The following is a 17,655-nucleotide window of genomic DNA, read 5'->3' on the forward strand; positions in this document are numbered from 1 at the left end:
TGTGCTTACATTAAATTATTCTTAGATAAATACTTCATTTACCTGTTAAAGCTGATTATAAGTATAAACAACGATTATATTCTGTTTTAATTTTTACAATGTTGATAGCCCTTTCTTTAAATTATCTCTACAAATAAAAAAAATGAATATGGTTTTGTTTATGTTAGGTATTATGCCACTGACTGCCTTTTGGTGTTTTATGATACTTTACAAAGGTCTCATATCTATGTTGCAATTTATAACAAGCTTTTAAATAACACTAGTTATATGTATTAACTAGCTGTTACCTGCGACTTCGCCTGCGGGGATTTTGCAAGCAAATCCCATTTATATTCGGTATTTCAACAACCATAGTAATTGTTATATATTGCATACCGATGAGAATTGCTGAGAATCAAACAAACTGTTTTCAATTTGATCAGTTTTCTGGAATGTTTACAATTGTTCTATAATCGAGCCAATATACAATAACAAATTTGAATTTAAAATGGTTTGAACATTTGGTTAAAAATTGAAATATATAAAAATATTGATAACAATGTCTGAAATGTTATCAATTTAAAGGAAAGTATGGGAATCAATTTCAAAAGCTGTTCTTCAGGTTAAGCATTAATGCTCGCTCTCTCCCCCGCAGAGGAATTTCGAAAAATCCCTTCTTAGTGTGCATTTTCATGGCGTACCCTGACTGTGTACTAAATTTCACCTCTTTAGGTTCAGTGGTTTGCTCTGGGCAATGATGAATCAGTGACTCAGTCAGTCAGGACAAGTAATCTTATATAATTAGATTAAATAACTATAATTATGTTTTTAAAAACCTAATAGAGTAATTGATGGTAAGACAAAATGAAAATGCTATTGTTTAAAATATTGCACAGCATTTTAATGAAAAAACTTTAAAATACGTAGGTGATGCTTAAATTATTGAACAAATGCCATAATCTATATATACAGTAGAGCCTCGAAAACTCAGCACTCGATAGCTCGGCCACACCCTGGCGGGGCAAAAAAATCCTTAGTTAATTAATTTTCATGATAAAGACAGCTTTATGCCTCATAAAGTATTTTTCAGTTTTATCATAAAGTATTTTCGGTCTGTCTTATCAGGTAAATTACTGTACAGTGTATTTATTAATTTTCATTTTCATGTAGTAAAGGCTCTATGCCTTCATAAAAGATGTACTTTTCCTTTGTTTAAGGGTATTTGGGCAGTTTATTCTCTGTTGTATTCTCAAGTAAATAATACATACAAGTACAGTACAGTATTTTCTGAGGAAACACTCGTACTTATTTTTTTTAACCCCATTCCCGATAACCCGGCATTTTCACAAACTCGGCCACCCTTCAGTCCACATTAGGCCGAGTTTTCGAGGCTCTACTGTATATATAAAAATGGACATGTATGTCCCTATATTTCACTTTTCCGCCAAAACTACACATCGCACGTGAATGGTGTTTGTATGTGTGGTAGTAGCCCCAAGTCTCCATTCGTGCACCAGGGGTGTTGCGTCTCGATAGCTATAAGGGTGTGGGAGATATGAGGCTGAAAGTTGTTGAAAGTGGCTTTCTATTTCGAATGTTTTGTTCGAATTTAATTTGAACAATATTCGAATTTGAATTCGAACATAAAATTCGAATATTGGTTTGATTATAGAACGATTGTAAACGTTCCAGAAACGTTGAAAATAGTTTGTCTGACTGGACGTGAACAGGAGACGTTCAGAAATAGAATCGGGACCAGGTCTCTAATTAATCTGGAAACGGGGAACCTAATTCTTGCATTCTGTGAAAACGGGTAAGATTGGCTATAATGTAATTATCTTAATCTTCACTATCGTTACTTTTTGCCCAGCGAAGCGGGTCCTTGCAGTTAGATTCTAGATTACTTAGAAAAACAGTCTTTTATATATTAAAAAAACTATATTACATACAAATAAAAACCCAGCGAAGCAGGTCCTTGCAGCTAGTGTTCTATAAAGAGATGAAAGTTCAATTTTGACATTTCCCTTGAAATTTTTGAGATTTTACGTTGTTTTTTAATAATATACTTGCTCCCCTTTTGGATGTACTAAGAAATCTGATTCTAGGCAAACATTTTAGGCTAATATAATTTTATTAATACTATTAATAATACAAAATTAATCAACCACAAACCTTTACGGTGCGAAATTAAATACAAAAATCCGGTTAAAAAATTCCCACAAACGTTTTCGAACCCACTTAGGTTCTTCTTCAGGTGAAAAAACTTAAATAGTCAAAAAAACATTCGATGGAATCCAAATTTGAATGAGAAACTATCAACTAATACGATGAATTCTGCCGCTGTCGTCATCAATACACTTAGTTAGCGAAAAGATTGGAATTTAAGAAAGTTGTAATGGACTCACCCGATACACCTAAACTTTTCGGATTTGCGAAAACGCACAAGTCGGGACAACAGATTCGCCCAGTGGTGGATAAAAATAGAGCACCAACCCAACAATTAGAAAAGCTGACGCACTCGTTGATTTCTCCATACTTGCATGACTACCCCTATGCAGTAAACAGCAGTGAACAACTAGCATACCTCAAGCAGGTGGACAATCCGCCACAATTTCTTACTGTATTTGATTTTAAGTCCCTATACCCATCAATTCTTCTTCCTCCAACATTTTGTGCCCTGAGGGATCTCTTATTCAGAATAGTTAATGACGCTAACCTACAACAACAAATCTTAGAGATGACGCACCTGTTATGTTACAACTCGTTATTTCAATTCAGAGGCAAAACGTACATGCAATCCAGGGGCGTACCGATGGGGAGCCCCATTGCAGGGGACTTATGTGAGTTGGTGATACGTCAATTAGAAGAAAGAGTCCTCCCACTCCATATCTCTAACATCATATTATACAGGAGGTATATTGATGATATCCTCATTCTATGGAAGGTTAAGCCGGACATATCAGCTTTCTTGGAATTGGTTAATGACAACAGATACGGCTTAACTCTAGAGCTGGACCAAGCACACGACAGGCAAGTGCATTTTCTGGATATTAGCATCAAGGTGGATGGAAAGAGGATCCAAACAGAGGTATACAGGAAACTTATTGCAGAACCGCTATACATACCAACAACATCGTGTGATCCTTACCATTATAAAATAGCGGCATTCAACACATTAATTAAGCGAGCATATACTCATTCATCCACCAAGGCTGCTCTAGAATCTGAACATAGAAACATAGCTAACATAGCGAAACGCCATGGTTATTACAACCTTATGAATAAATTATCCAAGAAACTACGCCATCCGCAAGTATCCGCAAGAGACGCAGGGCAGGAAGATGACAGACCAGAGCATAAAGACAGAGTTCCGGTCACTTACAACCCGTGGTTACAGAAACTCTACTCAGAGATTGCGAAAAAGAAAAACATCAATATCACATACAGGAGATGTCCCACGGTCTTTAATATACTCCGTAATGCTAAAGATCCTCCCAACAATCACATGCTTTCGGGAGTATATACCATCCCATTGAAGGATCATCGATGTGATGAACAGCTATTATACATTGGATCCACTAAACGCTCGTTATCTGTCAGATTAAAAGAACACATCGCAGACATACAGCATGGAAGAATAACCACGGCACTCGCTCGTTATGCCACAGATCCAGATATCGAACCTAAGTTTAGTGAGGCTAGAATCATTCACACCACACCACATACGGAACATCTAAGATGGATAGAGGCAATGTCTATATATAAAGCGGCCCGAAACAACAGGTGCATTAATAATAAGGAGGAATTATCTCTATCCCTAGCGTGGGAAATGCTTATACAGGACAGAGAAAATATTCTATAAAAAGAAAAATGTTTACATCGGTAAAATACGCATGCGTATTGATGACGACAGCGGCAGAATTCATCGTATTAGTTGATCGTTTCTCATTCAAATTTGGATTCCATCGAATGTTTTTTTGACTATTTAAGTTTTTTCACCTGAAGAAGAACCTAAGTGGGTTCGAAAACGTTTGTGGGAATTTTTTAACCGGATTTTTGTATTTAATTTCGCACCGTAAAGGTTTGTGGTTGATTAATTTTGCGTTAATACGGTGTTGCGGAGAAATTCACTATTAATAATAAACAGATGGCACCACATATGCAGTTTTAAATGTTGCTGGGAATGTTAAGCAACTCATTGCTGGAATTTTTTATAATGTAATTAGAAATTTAAATTGATTTTATATTTATAATTTAATTAATAATGTTTTACAATTTTAAATAAATTTACAATATTTTTCTCACCAAATTCTGATGTCAGAATTTGGTCAGAAAATCACTATTGAAAAAAATAATAATTTCAGCTTTTAACAATGGTTTAGAAATATATTAGTAGATAAAGAGTCTCAAAAGGCATTTTTTTTTTTTTTTTTATTTCTCATCATCTATATCCAAACTCAACTAAATCAAAATCAAGCTTACATTCTAACCCAGAGTACTAGTAACATTTTTTTCCAAATATCATTTGTCTACTAATATCTTAATCATTATTAAAAGTTGAACTGCTTTACTAGGAATTTTAAATTTAATGTCTGTTGAATTTTCAAAAATCAAAGTACAGTATCTCATAAAATACTTGTTCTATTAGATTTAAAATATTGGTTCTTTTATTATACACTTCTTATAACTTTGTCTGTCTGTGTCCAGTCTTGTAATTCAATTGTCAACCACTTCCCAATTTTCAATTTAGTTGAAACTTTGCATACATATGTATTCCTGATGACAATATGTTCTTTTAGAGTTTGTAAACAATTAGCAAAAATTTAAATTTGTAAAAATCTGATAACAGATGGCACTACATGTACAAACACTTTCCCCATTTTAGTCATACTGTCTACATAAAATCTTGTTACTGAAATTTTCACCCACCTTCTAATTAAATGCAAGAAGACTTTTAATAATTCAGTGTTCCACAAATAAAACAAAAGTAGAAAATAAAAAATATCAAAAAAATTTAAACACTTACTTTCCCTGCTGTTATCTATACATAACATGGGAAGTATTGGAATTGCATCAGAATTGACCCTTTGAGTGTTTTGCAAATCTCCATGTTTTGAGACTTCCTGAATCTGAAAAAGTAAAAAAGGGGGGCAAAATCATTCTGTGGATGTGTGTATGTTTGCATCTATTTTACTTAATATCTCAGGATAGGTTAAATAACAAAATTTGGCATGGTGGCTTATATATGAATGGCATTGATGCTATTAAATTTTTTAATATATAGTTGGTTTGCTGTATGTTAAATTAACAATGTAAATTCGTCTCTGTAATCCAAAACACACGCTTTGGTAGACTTATCTCACAGCAATTTCTGGTTAGCAAATTTAACTTTTATTTCTCATTGAACTACAAATATATTTCGGGTTGGTATAATATACTCCAACCCCTCTTCAGTGCTAGTTCAAATAAACAAAAAGTTTTAAAACATGACTATGTTATATTACATTAAATGAAACAAACCAAAAAACACTAAAAACACATTTTTTCATTAAGTACACAACAAAATTTGTTTCTTATTTTGCTTTTTTCACAAACTAGGGGGTAGGAGGGTAGACCGTTTTACAAACATCAATTTATGTTTTAACTTAAATACTATGCATACCATGTTAATATGTAAAATACAAATAAAGATTGCTATAGTTTAACTTGAAGGAAAAATTGATACTAAGGACAGATGAATTCAACGTCTCAATTTTTCCTTCAAGTTAAACTATAGCAATCTTTATTTGTATTTTACATATTAACATGGTATGCATAGTATTTAAGTTAAAACATAAATTGATGTTTGTACAACGGTCTACCCTCCTACCCCCTAGTTTGTGAAAAAAGCAAAATAAGAAACAAATTTTGTTGTGTACTTAATGAAAAAATGTAAGTGTTTTTAGTGTTTTTTGGTTTGTTTCATTTAATGTAATATAACATAGTCATGTTTTAACACTTTTTGTTTATTTGAACTAGCACTGAAGAGGGGTTGGAGTATATTATACCAACCCAAAATATATTTGTAGTTCAATGAGAAATAAAAGTTAAATTTGCTAACCAGAAATTGCTGTGAGATAAGTCTACCAAAGTGTGTGTTTTGGATTACAGAGACGAATTTACATTGTTAACTATTAAATTTTGTTTGTTAAAGATTGAGGGGGTGGGGAGATAAAGACGGTCATGTGTATCTCCAGTATAGTTGGACTTAATGACAATTTTACTCATTATTAGCATTTATACTTTTTTATAAGACTTATCCCTACCCTGAAAATTAAGATTTTTGCCATTTTATAGTAATTAAAAATACAAAATATTTTTTATAAGAATCTCATAATAGCTGGGAAAAGTTATGCAACTTGTTGCTGGATTTTTATTTATATAAATGCACTAAAAGGTAAAGAAAAATTTTTTCAGTTTTCACAGTATTCTTTGTATTATGTGACTAAAAATAAAAGTATGCAATGCTCATGGGAAGCCCACAAAAACTGATAGAAAGCATAACTAAGAATATTTCTAAACAATGCCCCATACTTTGTGGATTTATGAGAATAAAAGCATATCTTCGTAATATTTTTTTAGTTATTCATCTAAACAAACTATTAACAAATTTTAAAATTCCACTAATTTAAAAAAAAAAATTAAATTTAGAAATTCAAGTAAATTAAGAAGCCAATTTTTTCCTTGTATTGACCACTTGTTTATTTTCAAACAGAATTATCACTAAACATTACGTAAAAGGTTTAGTGATACTTTTATGTAGATAAAAGTCAAAAACAAAATATTTTTCTTATTAATACATGCATTCCATTTATGTTTTTAAAAATTAAATTTTGCTTCTCAAGTTTATTTTTTATTTCATTTCTTTCATGAACTGTATACAAAAGTTTTTCTAAATTAATCTTATATTTTTAACTGTATATCTCCTAATTGTCTATAAGCAACTTCTTTTTAGCCTTCAAAATCTTAGTTTAGTTTCATTTAACCTGTATATTCTTATCCGTTGAATAGGGATGCCAGGTTAAATGCTTTTCTACTTATAGATTTTATATTTACTTTAAGCAAAGAATAAAGAAATATGAATATTATTCTCAAGCATTTGATATAAAACTTCAGTTATAAAACGTTTTATAATTAGATTTTATCTAACTGGACTGATACTGTGAAAATAGCAAAAAAAAAGTGTATTATTCTAATGAGTAATGTGTGTAATATAAATTAACATTTTTAGCTTCTTTACTGATCATTTTAAGTTGTTTAGGTATGGAATATTTTACTGTTAATCTATATGGTTTGTAAGGAATTTTCTAAATTTAATTGTAGTATTCTTTTATATTCAGTTTTTTCTGGTTTTTTTTAATAGAAAACATGTTTTAGTAATCTAAAGATGACTTATAAAGAAAGCTGAAAATGTTTTAATTATTTGTTAGAATAGTTTTTCCTACATCTGCATGGAAAACATCCATTCTTGACTATATATATATAATATATATATATATATATTCATTATTGTTGACTGTTGTATATTGTCAGCTATAGTTTTATTAAAAATTTCTTTTTCTTTAAATACTTTTTATTTTATTCTCTTGCTGTAATTGTAATAATTTCTATATTTTCCTCTCCTAAACTCTCATATTTTATATGAAATACAATCAAAATTTATTAAATGTATTCTTTACTAATTGGATAAAAAATTGCTTTATTGAGATAAAAAAAATTAACAACTTCTAATAATTACTTCTTTTGGACTTAGTTAAAACAAATTGTCTCTAGGGCATAACCAGCTTTTAATCTTAAGAGTAGATTTCAAAAATCTGTAAAGTTGAATTCAAGCCTGTCTTGTTGAAAGAGGTTATTGCACTCACAAATTATCATGTTGGACTATGTTCTTTTGAAAAACTTACTTTTATTCTTCTTGTTAAAAGGATTGTAACCTAGTTTTATAATTTTGCTTTTAGTTATACTAATTTTAGCAATTTTTAAATTATAATTATTGTGTTCAAGTAACAGCCAGACATCATATTGTTTCTTAAAATTTTTAGTTTATAAATATCAACTGTTTAATGCACAATTTCAATAATAATTATTTTTCACAACTAAAGGGGTGGCATTTGAGTAATTTATAATTGATATTCTTTATCAGTGAATAATTTTTTTGTTTCTTTTTTATCTGCATAGTTATGAATTATTTATGAAAATAATTTAAAATTCTAATTTGTTGTTTGATATTTTTAGATTCTTAACAGTAATATGCACTATTCCCAAATACCTTGCTGCAAAGTAAGGTAAATGCCAATATCACAGCAAGCACCTTAGAGAAAGGCAAACTGGACCTTAATGAGGAACTCCACCTGGATACTGGTAGCTCTAGCACATCATGTTCGGAAGAGCTTGGTAATGGTGATGAGGTGACAGTTGTGAGCAATGGATATCAGTTGTGTCATGCTGCCACTTTAACAGGTAATTAATAAATTAATTTTGAAAATTTTTTAAAACGCTATAAATAATTTTCATAATCAATTTAAGCATTAAATTTAACTAAGGATATTCAGGCACAAACTGTAAAACAAAGACACCTCTTTTTATCTTTTAATTACTGGAAAACACAAGGAACATTAAACACTATTTTTGTATCACAGATTATTTGGTTAATGTTGAAATGCAAAATTATAGAAATATTTTTTAGTAGTTGAAAAAAATTGTCAAAACTGTAGTTCATACAAAATATTTCAATTAATATGTCAACTCTGTGAATGATTTTGTTGGCATTTTTGATAATAAACTCACATTCAAATGCCACATAGAACAATTAAATCATTTGTCATTTGACTTGCAATTCTATATCATTTTTTTGCCATCATATATCCTTTAAAATTGTTTTACATTCCATCTTTTACACTAACTTCCAATCTACTATAGACTAGTGTTTGTTGATCTGGGCTATAGCTGATCCCTCCTTTTGGGAAAAAAATCTCTTAAAGAACTTTATTTAATATCAGGTATATTTTATTAATATCATAACTTACCTTTTACCAGTCATTTAAATGTTGCTAAGTCTAGATTGGTATTTCCTTTATTTAATTAATAAATATTTCAGTCTGCTGTTATAAATACTATAATGGCTTTGTTTGAGAGTTCACTTATGAAATACTCAAAATTTAACATGCATCCATATTTAACATGCATCCATATACTTTTTTTCTTTTGGACTATCAATAACTCAAAGATCTTGTTTCTACCACATTTTCCAAAATATTGATAATTTTGAACATTTATTCTATATTGATTTCCTTCATTTTAAAAATGCTTGTGAAAGATTATAATGTAATTATTAATTTATGCCTTATTTTTACTATTGGTTCAGTGTTAAAAGAAAAATAATAATAAAATTATTAACTTTTATCCAATGTTTTATTGTTGTATTTTATATATTTGTTTAGGTTTTATTGTTTATGTGGGAAGGAGATCTATTGTCTTAGACACTTCCTATTGTAAATAAGATAGATAAAATAAATTTCAAAGGAATATATATTGAAAATATTTACACATTACAATTTACAACCTAAATTATTTAATACTATAGAACAACTTCTATGTGACCAAATCAAGAATATAAATGCCCATTGATTGTTTATACCCACTGTTGGAAACAAATATTTTTTATAAATTATATCATTAATTCTATCTAATTAATATAGAAATACTTTAAGAATTACTATAACAAATTTTGATCATGAAATAATTAACTAATAAAAAAAATTTGATGTTTTTCTGTACTATAATTAAATTGTTTGTCTGTATTTTTATCTATAAATATGTAGTTATGGACATTTCTTATATTATTATTGTTAAACTTGAAATATAATTTACTTTTAAGCTATATTTAAAAATATCTAAATGCATCAATAGTCAACTACTATAAAAGATGTCCATGAAATGCTTGGCAAAACTTCAGAAGTGCATTCTTCATACAAAAAGTAACCTTCCATATGAACACAGGTCCATAAGTATTTATTTAGAGTTTTTAGTCACAATGTTAAAATATTTAGAGAGGCCATTCTTTATCAAAAATATTCTCATATAAATTAGTTGTTTTGAATGTAAATATTGGTTTTAAAAATAAATATGCATTAAATAATATTTAACACACACACACACACACACACAACAAAAATAAGCTTCTAGGCTTCAAATGTTTTTGCTTAAAATATTCAAGTAAACAAATGCATTCTCAGTAAAAAATTTTCCATGTGTGTTAAGTCTGTTAATTTGCACAATGTTTGAATAATGTAATTGTTTTCATAATTGAAGTTAGACTATTTACAAAAAGTCAAATTAACTTTTGAGTCCATCTTTAACCCTTATACACTACCACAGAAGTAACAGTTTAAAAAGTGGATAAAAATATGGTGTGAAGAATTTCTTTGTGTTTTTAATTGTAAAAGTGTCAGAACCTACAAGAAAAGGCTGACACTTGATCTTTTTTAACCTTGTGAAGTTTTTTTTTAATCAATTTTTACCTGTGTTTAAGAAGAGTTCTTCAAAGCAATTTTTTAAGACTTACTTCTGTGGTAGTGTATAAGGGATAAAGATGGACTCAAAAGTTAATTTGACTTTTTGTAAATAGTCTAAACTTCTATTATGAAGAAAATACATCCTGAGTTATCACAAAAATTGTAATGTAATTGTTGTTTTCACTGTTGTAGTATTCTTGTTCAGATATATGAGGAAAGAGACTCTAATATATAATCCTTTTTATGTGAGGAATATGATCTGAAAATTTAACCCAAAATTTCAGGGATATTCTAAGCAATGCTTTAAGCAGAAACAAATGATCCACTGCATAAATTATGATGATAGATATATTTCTTATAAATTCCATAAGCTACCAACTACTTAAGATATACTCCATTTTTTTCAAAGTTATACAATAAAATCTGAAAGTCTGAATTGCTTGGGACCCTGTAAACCTTCCAGCTTAGCAGGCTTGAACAAGAAATGGTCATTGTTTTAAAATGTGATTGTGCTTTTTTTCTTGCAAAGTTTCAATTTAGATAATATTTACTATATTCATAGAAATGGCTCAAAATACAGAAAAAAATTATATATATATTCTTAACTGAAAAAAAGCACATTGTCATTTGAACTAAGTGAAGCTTTTGTTTTTTGTCTCCCCAAAAATATAGACTTTTAGATGCTCTCCTGGGTAATTTACTTTCTCAAATTCAAACTTCAAGAGAGTTCTTAGATATGATACTCTTGAGTTTTGTTTTCATTTGTTTTAGTTATAATTAACAATGAAGTATTCAACATTTTTAATAATTTTATTTTTTAAATGTGTCAATACATTGGGGAAGCATAATTCTCCCATTGTTTTAAAATCAAAATTAACTTAGGCCAAGAATACAAATGTGAATGAAAATGGAAAATATATCAATATTTTCTAAGATTTCTTTTGTAATTGAATATAAAATCAAGTAGAGTGAATCTTTTTTACACAGCAAAAAATTTTTCAAGTATAGCCAATTGGAGAAATTTCTTTCAATGACATTTATTATAGTTATGAAGTTTTATCAAGATTTGAAAAAAATGGCACAAACTTTTTGCTGGCACATGTACAAAAAAACCAAAAGATGCTTAAATCTTACATTTTACATCTTAGATTTAATATACCTGTTTGAGATTAATTATTAAAGTTTACTAGCTTTTAGCACATTTGTTTTATTTTTCAATACTATGTTGAGTATATTCACTGTAGTTCCTGTATCGGTATGCCATTAAATCCAAATCACATGTCATTCTTTTAAAACAATTTAAAAACTCGTTGATGTGAATTATAATATTATTTAACTAAAGTGTTTCTTAAAATCTATCTTGATGTAAGCAAAATAAATATCAATTATCAAATATCATTGATTGCATTTCTGATATTTTTGCATCAGACTTTTTGATTCAATATTTGTTAGTTTTTGCCTTGACATATTCTAACTAATACAAGTCTGAGGTATAACACACTGCTTGCTGTTCATGTCTCAAAACTTGTCATCTTAGACAGGATATTTTGTGAGGAAAATATGACATTAATACTAAAATAACTGAACTTTTAGGCTTTCACAAGTTTATCTTTGGGATGTTCTGGTTCTCGCAGATTTTTACTATATTACTCAACTTTCTTATATACAGTCTGTTAAGAAATTATAAGACCACTACATTTTTTAGTTCTTTTCAAAACTAATGATGTTTAATAGTCAATTATTACTCTCAAAAAAGGTACAATAAATAATCAAGTTTTGAACAATTACTTCAACAATCTTAACACATTTTAGTTATTAGTTTTACAAGTCACATTTTCCCTATCCTCACATGATTACAGGCATGTTTAGAACTGTAGATAGAAATGTGTTCTATCTCTGCATTTCTAATGTTCTTTCTGCCATATTACCTGAAGACTGTTATATGCTGTTAAAAGTACATCAGTTAAACATATATACCCATAATACCAACAGAGTTTTTTAGATTTTTATTTTTAATCTTTTATTGTTAACGGGGGACAACATGTTAAGTTTAAGAGACAACATATTTTCTCTTAGACTTAACATTTTACTTTTGCCACTTTGTAATGCCTGAACCATTGCATGTTTTTCAAGTCTCTCTTCAGTGGCATCATCTATAGCAGTGTTTCCCAATGTGGGGCTCACAGCCCACAGGGGGGCAATTCGAAAATGGACTTGTCCAGAGTTTAAATTAATCAAATAGCCACTGTACATGTTAGGGGGCATAAGAATTTTAGAAAGGCTTAGATGAGGCATAGCACAAAAAAGGTTGGGAAACACTGATCTGTAGGATAGGAGCTTTAATTTCATACCTAAGTTATATTTTTTAGTCTTCAGCCATTTACTTAAACTAAGTCAAACTGAAACCTTTATTCAGTTAATATATGGATTTGAAACATTTTATGTTGAGTTTTACAAATTCTTTTTAAATCTATGAACTTGTTTATTGCAATTTCTCAATCTTTCTTGGTGTTCAAAAAATGTCATGAATTATTTTAATGTTTATTTCTAGCTTTATATTAATATATTTTCTTAATATAATTTGTAGCAAATTACTTAAGTTTAAAAACTTTATTTGTATAAGGTTCAAAAGTTCCAGAAATGGATAAAAAGTCAAGACATGTTAGTATATAAACAAATTTGTTTTGTAGAGTCTTGATTGTTTTTAAAATAGTTTCTGAATCTTTTTGAAACTGCTTGTTTTGTGAAAATACTTTCAGTATCAGAAATACATGAAAAATTATAATTATGATGTAAGAAAGACCAAGAACACGTCTTTTTTTATATCTGATATAAGTTAAATGTTGATAAATAAATTACAAATTTTATTGTATATAATTTATGTAGAAGTTTTGGATTAATGAATTACTTAATGAATAATGGTTTTATTTAATTATTAATTTCAGATTTGTGTAATAGTTGTGACAGTACAGAAGTAGAACTAGTCAGTTTAATAGAAGAAAAAATTCCACGTTACAGACTTCGCGCTGATACTCTTACTCAATTCTCAGGTCAGTTTTTTTAAAATATGGATTGTGTATGAAATGAGAATTAATAATTACAAATCTCTAAAAGTTTTGCTTGTTTATAAATATACATACATATTAAATAAGTTATATTTAGTATCTAGCAAAGTAATAAAAAAAAATTAGTAAATTTTTATATAAGTAAATGATATTAATGAAATATCAAACTCAGCTTTTTTAAACACTTAATGAAACATCAAACACCTTCTGTTGCTGAGAAATGTTTATTAAACGAAACACTAACATTTTCAACTTAATAAGATAGGCCATCTTCAGGTGTAACTGAATTCAAACATACTGTATTTTAAAAAACTTAACATTCTAATGACAGTACATCCAAACATTTTACATTTAAATTTAAAACGAAAATATTAGATAAGTTTACAAATAAATAAAAAAATAAAATATATTAAATAAACTAAAACGACAACAATATAAATAATATAATGAAATAAAATACATAAAATTGCATCTAAATATAAGGGCAAGTGCAGACTAAGAGTTTTTATATATTAATTTTTCTTTTATGTAGAATTTCCATGCAGAAGCTAGTCCATCCGTATCCCTGGCATTAATACAACCATTCTTTAATTTACTTTTATAGATTTCAATTTTTTTTCGTGCAATGCTAATGATGGGGAACCCATGGTTGAAAATGTTAGTTCTTTGTTTAATAAACATTTCTCAGTGATAGAAGGTGTTTGATGTTTCATTAAGAGTAAATGATATGCTAAATTTTTTTCTGTTAATCATATAATTCCTTGACCCATACTATTTTTTGACTTGCTGTTTATATTATGATGACATTTGTTTTGCTTCTAATACAAATATTTTAATGACACCTTAATTCAAGAGTTTTTTACAACTTAACTTTTTTTAGTCAGTGTAATATTAACTATTAAGCTATTCATTATTTTTTCTTTCTGGCATACACATTCTTTCTTTTAAAAGAATTATTAGATGATATAATTTGTTTCCAAACATTTCATGAATATTTAAATTGACTGAATGCCAATTTCCAACTGTAATGCTTCATAATATATTTTCCATAAAAATTTATTGTGATGACATTTGTAGACGACTTATTAAAAATATTAAACTTATCAAAATTACTTGAGTGACTCCTTCACATATTTTTAATAAGTTAGATAATAAGAAGTTGATGAAATAAAATAATAGAAAATTATGTTGAAAATGAGAAGTAAATAATATATGTATTCAAATTCTAAAAAGATAAATATTAAAATGCATAAGTTTCACATATAACATTATACAAATGGTCCAATTTTTTTTTTTAATATTGGAATTAGTTGTTTGTTTGATAATCATAATACACTTTCTCATTATTTTCAATTTAGGTAAGATTTCTGTTAGGTTCAAAAATCAGTTGAATAGGAAAAAAAATACCTGTTTTAAAAGGATCATAAACTTGTTAACATAATGAACAAAAGCACAACTAGATAATTATTCATTAAAAAAAAAGGGATAATTACTTTGTAATTTTCTAATAGTAAAAGATTAGCCAGCTGGATGGCTGAGCAGTTAACCTATGGATATGGAGGAACAAATTCAGACAGGTCAAAAAACCTTGAATTTTTTTAGGGTAGTCCATCTTAGATAAGGTAGGCCCCATCCTTCACCATTCTGCCACCTCATTGTTGGCCTTGCCAAATTGACAATGGGCTTGACTAAAGTGCCTTCTTAGTGTCCATAGGGTTAAGAGAGATATTAAAAAAAAAAAAGAAACAAACAAAAATAAGTAGATTAAAAAAGTCTAATAAATAATTTGTCATTTGCAAATTTATTAGCACTTAATGATTAAATATTTATGAATTAGATAATGAAATAAATATAATTTAAAATGGAATGGTTTAATAAGTTTTTTATTTGTGTTATAAAATTATCTGAGATCTGACTCTCTTCTGCTTCACAAATATAATAATGTTTTGAAATTCATTTTGAAAAATCTTTGAATTATAATAATAGGATATATTTTAAATTTAATAAATTTATAAAATGTGATTAAAAATTGCAGAATGGCATTGCGATTATGTCACAATAAATAAATAATTGCTAGTTTTGTTTCATTTATTTTGAATATAGAAATTATTACGTTAAAATTAAGTGTTTATTTAGGTCTACACGCAAATTTCGATGTACTGCACTTGTACTGTATATTGTGGAGTGTTGTATGAGCAGGGGCTCTGCTATAGTTAGAGTAAGAAGTTCTATTATTGTTCACGAGACGAGTTTTTATGAAGTTCTAGAGATAAGTGGATTAGTCATAAATAGTAACATGCACTCAAGTTTGTTGAGTGGTCATCCAGAAGTGAAGATTTTACTCTACGCGAAACTAGAAATTCACGATTACTCGTCGTTAGAGACTCGTTTCGTCGCAAGTTAATCCTATCAATAATCGTATTTAAGTCATTAAAAATAACTGTCTTGTTAAAAACTGATTTTCGGATAAACCATATAATTGCTTATTTTATAGCAATTATAATATAAATCATACTTAAAATATTTTGGCGTTATTTCTAGTTTCTATTGTAACCGGATTTTCTTTAATATCTTTGATCCATCATATTCTCTTTATTGTGTTTTAGAGAAATCTTTTACACTTTATAATTCAACTGCAGATCGACTGAACACCGACACGGATCAACAATTTGAAGGTTGCATCAACTATAATTAAATTTTTGTATTAAATTCAATAAAGCAATAGTTATTAAATCTATCTACCACTTTATTAATCAATAATATAAAGAAATACAACGACACAAACAAAAACAGTAATACACGGAAACAAACAAACAACACTACAACACTACATAACATGAGATTCNTTATTAAATTAAATATTAAATTATTAAATTAAATTTGGAATTCTCTTTTTGTGGCTTATTTTTTAACCTGAAACATTGTTACTATAATTTCAAATTTTTAAAAGTTTATACTGGACATATAGAAGGGACTACAATTTGTCTTTTAATATCAGAGATTGATTTTATAAGTTAATGTGATTATTTAATTCAGAATTCAACAATAAGTTTTATCTTAAGCAATAATTATATCTAATTTCATATTATAGATTACAAAATAATTAATGTGTATTCTTATATACATTTTGTATAAAGACTATTTAATATATTTTATTAGAAATGGAATTAGTTAGTAGAATAACTACTGACAAAATAATTTCACTGAAAGAAAATGAAATCAAAACTGCTTTAATGGAGAAAAAAATTCTACCAAAAAATAATCAGAAAAATTGTCAAATACTTGTATAAGTTTTCTTTCATCAAGTGTACTGTACTGTACATTATGAAGTCTGATACATTGAATTACAGTAGAAATTTGTTAATCTGGATGTCTGGTAATCTAGCATTATCTGGCAGTGTAATTCAATAAACTATATGTAATCTACATTGTTCTGATTGAATATTACTGAATGTTTGTTTTATGTATGACTACTGTTGTTTCTTTTCCATAGTCCTATGTGATGACAGCACACCTAAAAACAGGTTTCTCATATTTGGAGCATGTGTAGCTTTTGTGAATTACATGTATAGTAAATGTCTGGAAAATTAAAATACAGGTACCCCCGTATAACACGGTAGTTACGTTCCAAAAAATTGCCGTGTTATGCGAATCCGTGTTATACGAAACAAAGAACTAGTGCGAAAAGGAGGGTTAGGTTCCAAAAATTAAAAAACATGTTATTATATTTTCATAATTAAGATAAATATCTTTATTAAAATTTTTTTAAGTGATACATAGAGGATTTGATCCTGGGATCTCGAAAATCGGGATCCCGGGATCCCGACCACTTTTCAGTCCCAAAATTTTCAGGATTAAGTTTTCCTAATCCCGAGATTTTCAGGATTGACATCATTTTAAAAAAGTTGCAAAATAGACTGCATGAAGCGAAACGTTCAGTGCCAGTGCTTTTAACAGAATTGTTTGCCTATCATTTTAATATAAAATACAAGAAATTTTATTCCAAGCAAGCAGCAGAAATTAACCTAGCGGGCTTGCGATGCTTGCTTGGAATAAAA

General features: G+C 28.4%; 2 protein-coding genes across 2 annotated transcripts in view; both read left to right on the top strand.

Annotated features, from left to right (window-relative positions):
* The first annotated feature begins 2,374 nt into the window (after window positions 1–2,374).
* Window positions 2,375–3,841, top strand: LOC111638866. Its single transcript, XM_023384635.1, has one exon. The coding sequence runs from the start codon at window positions 2,375–2,377 to the stop codon at window positions 3,839–3,841; it is 1,467 nt and encodes a 488-aa protein (XP_023240403.1).
* Window positions 3,842–8,267: 4,426 nt separating this feature from the next.
* Window positions 8,268–17,655, top strand: part of LOC111638861 — a gene marked incomplete at its 5' end in the record, with an annotated part of 28,097 nt that continues 18,709 nt past the window's right edge. Inside the window, 2 exons of the mRNA XM_023384624.1 lie at window positions 8,268–8,478; window positions 13,478–13,582. Coding sequence (XP_023240392.1) covers window positions 8,268–8,478; window positions 13,478–13,582 — 316 coding nt within the window. The remainder of the gene's footprint in view (window positions 8,479–13,477; window positions 13,583–17,655) is intronic.

The sequence above is a fragment of the Centruroides sculpturatus genome, unplaced genomic scaffold, assembly GCF_000671375.1.
Source record: "Centruroides sculpturatus isolate CEXI.00-Female unplaced genomic scaffold, Cexi_2.0 scaffold1276, whole genome shotgun sequence".
NCBI lineage: Eukaryota > Metazoa > Arthropoda > Arachnida > Scorpiones > Buthidae > Centruroides > Centruroides sculpturatus.